Here is a 3,962-nt window from a genome sequence, read left to right as displayed (position 1 = left end):
TTAATTTATTTTAAAGGAAAGCATTTGTGCACTCCATGCAACTGCAACCCAACACCCCCCCTCTGTTCCTGTACTCCCCGCAGAGCTCCCAGGGCCAGCTGTCCCATGGTGTCTCGTCATTGGGGGTGAGGGGCGTCCCCCACTCCTTCTCCTCCTCCTCCCAGCTGCAGAGTGCAGTGGCGGCTGCTGCTTTGGTCAGCCGGCCAGGTAAGAATGCCCACGGTTCCATGCGCTCTGTCCAGAGTTCAAAGGTGAGCAGCAGTGGAACCGCCGGCGGCAGGAGTATCAGCGGAGGCAGTGCCTCATCCACTGCATGGAAGAAGCAGAGCAACAGCAACACAGGTAGACTCCCATTAATACCAGCCTGCCGGCTGACATAGGCTCTTTTTTAAATTCCTGTCTGGTCCAAAAGCAATCCTTGAACATCTTACATCCAAATTGTTTTTTTTCATGTTAAGGATTCTTAAACAAAAGTTACCTTCCAGTATGATCTCATACACTAGATACAAAATGACAGTTAAAGAGGAAATGTTTTCGGACAAGGCAATTCCACTCTCCATTTCTCCCCCTGCCAGTGATCTCAACCTTCCTACTTTAGTCCCTCCGTTTGGTGGTTTAGTTTCTCCGGTTGTCACTACCAAACCTCAGAGAAGAAATTCTGTCATTTGTCCTTGTGTGTAGACGTCTGTGTGTTGTGGGGACACGGGTGGCTATATATTCAGGTGCTTTGTCCAATCATACTGCTGCTTTCTGTTCTTTTCTTTTTTTTTTACAGTTTTATTTTCCATTGCTAAACAACAGTGGGCACAACTGGAGTCACATGTGCAAAACTCTAACCACAGTCTGCACTGCAGCAGGTCACGTGGCCCACACTCATTTGTTTTTCAGTGCTTGAACACAGTTTTCAAAACTCTACACACTTACCCCATGACTAAGATTTTTTTGGGGACATTTTAGGCCTTTTAATTGACAGGACAGCTGAAGACATGAAAGGGGAGAGAGAGAGGGGGGGGCATGCCATGCTGCAAAGGGCCGCAGATCAGAGTCGAACCCGGACCCGCTGCGCCAAGGAGTAAACCTCTATATATGGGCGCCCGCACTACCAACTGAGCTACCTGGGCGCACGCCCCATAACTTTAACCACAACACTGGATTCACAGCACTTTGTTCAAATGCCACCACACAGCTGTCCAAACCAACCAACTAACTAACTAACTAACTAACCCCGCATTCAAAACAGAATGGATTTCAGCCTAATTGCTGATTGCCATTTCAGCTGAAAGAGCTTTTTCAGCTGGTTTGAGAGAAACCGGGAACAGGTAAAAGAGCCAAGGTACAGCTACGTCCAGGTAAGATGTCTGAGGTCAAAACACACACAAAATCTGAAAAACACTACTGCAGTAAAACGGTGCCCTTTCAGGAAGTAATGGAGGTGGAAGCAATGGAAACACCACATTCATTTCTATTTCGAGTTGATGTGATGGTGAAAACGTGTTGGCTGCTACTATGACATACCTTTTTAGTTTGTAACTTTTTTTCCAGAAATTACATATATTACTACTGGCAAAATACATGTATTGAAGCAAACTGCTGATTTTCATTCCTTCATTTTTACCTTAAAAACTGGTCATAAATTAAAATAAATTCATGTGAAAGAATTGCCCTTTTCTTTAAAGAAAATATTGATTTGTGTGAAATCATTCACATTATTCAAACTTTAAAGATGAAAGACTTTGGATTTCTTTATTGGTACTGAGCCTGTTTTGAGAAGAGTTGTGGAACTTGGAGTGAGTTTTGCAGGTGAGGTGAACTGAGTTTTGCACATGTGGCTTCAGTTGGGACCACGGTCGTTTAGCGATCGAAAAACTGCGACTGTAACTCAAAAGGCATTGAACTCCCAGCATGCAGCTCGCTCCACACCTTGACCCCCTGCTTTGTTCCCCCCCCTCCCAGGAGTCACTATGGCCTACGTGAACCCCAGCCTGACGGGTCACAAGTCGTCAGCCGGCGTCGACGCGCGCCAGAGGGAGTACCTGCTGGACATGATCCCCTCTCGCTCGTCGATCTCGCAGACTGCAAACACATGGAAATAACTCAAATAATACTCTTGTACTATATTTTTTTTTTTTTGTTGCTTTTCTCCAAGTTCCTCAGCTCCGATAATACGGTCAACAGCAACCCCCCCGGACGACTGTTCCTTCCATATGATCGTTGTTTTAGTTTTCTTGTTTTCTCTTGTTTATTTGGAGATTTGCTGTTCTTTGGTAATCGTGCAGAAACCATTTTGATTTGATCGGGGCAAAGGAAAAAAAAACTACTACTTGAAGGGCTCCCCCCTGGGTACGTCTGTTCTCCAGACTGGGTGGTTAAACGTTAAAACGTTGAAAAGAGGTCATGTGTGCATATTGAGTACTATGAATTTTAAAAAAACAGTACTGTGTTCTGGGTTCATAAGCCCTTTTCTGCCATGATGTAGGTCAAACTGACCCAACCTTTTGAAACTTGAATGGTCATACCCAAGAGTTCACATTCAACAAAATACACATTTACTTTAAGCAGAAGCAAGTTAACTGAGTTGTAAAATGTTCAGTACATCACCCCTGGGTTGAAAGGTTTGAATTTATTTTGTATTTACAGTAAATTATTATTTAGTTTTTTTTTATTCTATTCAATATATTGTGACTTCCCCAAACAAAGAGCTTTTTTTTCTCCTCATTTTAACAGCATGCCAGCCCTTAACCCCTCTGTTCATTTTGCTCCATAGCTGAAGAAGCATGGTGCTGTTGCTTAAGTCATCTGTAATTACCATCTGTAATTTGCTTATTTTATATTAATGTCGACAGTGTAAGATTATATTGAGTTGTCATTGTTGAGAAAATGCAAACTCTGAAGGAGCAGAGTTTGCCACACTGGATGGAGCCTGAGTTTTTGCCTCAGATTAATATAATTCACACAATATGCGACATACACGTAGCCCTGATCTCCCAGCCACCAAGAGCCTGGAACACACAAGGTATCGTTATCTTGTCCCACTCATATTGCGCCATTTCTCTGTTTCCTGGCTTCAACTTCATTGTACAAACTCATGTTACAACTTATTTGGTTTACTTTTTTCCTAGCTCCTGAAGAAATAATAAAACATTATACATTTTAAACACTTGTTTTTATTTACTGTACGTGGATGTGTCACTAGTTTGACATTTCGCATACAAAAAACACCTTATGGGATGACTTTTTCCAGTGTTTTTTCTCATAATCAAGTCTTGATTAATCAATTTCTCGGCATTAACTATTGCATTGTGACAAATTTGAACTAGCGGTGGTGATAGAAGTGATGTGTCAGGGAAGTTATCAGTGTCTGTCCAAAGCCACTGACTCCTCCGTTGTGTCGGTCCAAAGTCGAAAATGAAATGAAAAAGCAAGCAATAAGGAAGATGGAAACTTCAGTTTGCAAATATTGATGAAATGCAGATCAGATGAAAGTTGGGAAGAGAGGTAAAAAACAGAAACAGGAAAAAAGGAGAACAGTATAAATGATTAACACAAGGAAATCCTCCATGTGACAGGCATCCGAGTCCTCTATACATGTACGTATCTATATTTCGGGTTTGATTTCATGTTATATTCTCGTTGACACTGGAAAGGGGTTGCTTCCATCTCGTTGCACGAGTACTGCACATGTTATGACAATAAAGGCATTCTATTCTATTCTATACCAGGGATCTTCAACCCTTAGGGGGTCCTGCAAATCTAGCCTTAACATAATTCCAACATATTATTAGCAAATATAAATCCCCACTGCTTACTGGCCTGTAGTCACTAAGGCCATCCACATACAGGTGAAACTCAAAAAATTAGCACGTGGTGCAAAAGTTCATTCATTTCAGTAATTCAACTTAAAAGGCAAAACTATATAGACTCATTACATGCAAAGTGAGATATTTCAAGCCTTTATTTGATAT

At 41.8% G+C, this 3,962-nt stretch overlaps 1 protein-coding gene and 1 long non-coding RNA gene across 12 annotated transcripts in view; one reads left to right on the top strand and one right to left on the bottom strand.

The window, feature by feature from the left end:
- Nucleotides 1–1,119, bottom strand: part of LOC116699538 (uncharacterized) — a 19,406-nt gene extending 18,287 nt beyond the window's left edge. Inside the window, exon 1 of the long non-coding RNA XR_004334452.1 lies at nucleotides 951–1,119. This is a non-coding gene — a long non-coding RNA (uncharacterized LOC116699538). The remainder of the gene's footprint in view (nucleotides 1–950) is intronic.
- Nucleotides 1–2,192, top strand: part of LOC116699528 (transcriptional repressor p66 alpha) — a 22,707-nt gene extending 20,515 nt beyond the window's left edge. For 10 of the 11 annotated variants that reach the window (XM_032532175.1, XM_032532177.1, XM_032532176.1 and 7 more), the window contains exons 10-11: nucleotides 84–342; nucleotides 1,954–2,192. In XM_032532175.1, coding sequence (XP_032388066.1) covers nucleotides 84–342; nucleotides 1,954–2,093 — 399 coding nt within the window. In that variant the 3' untranslated portion in view covers nucleotides 2,094–2,192. The remainder of the gene's footprint in view (nucleotides 1–83; nucleotides 343–1,953) is intronic. The other variant, XM_032532178.1, reaches the window with a different exon arrangement.
- Nucleotides 2,193–3,962: the final 1,770 nt, after the last annotated feature.

This window comes from Etheostoma spectabile, chromosome 12, assembly GCF_008692095.1.
Source record: "Etheostoma spectabile isolate EspeVRDwgs_2016 chromosome 12, UIUC_Espe_1.0, whole genome shotgun sequence".
Lineage (NCBI taxonomy): Eukaryota > Metazoa > Chordata > Actinopteri > Perciformes > Percidae > Etheostoma > Etheostoma spectabile.
The sequence above is the reverse complement of the archived record's forward strand: the minus strand, read 5'-3'. Positions and strand labels throughout refer to the sequence as shown.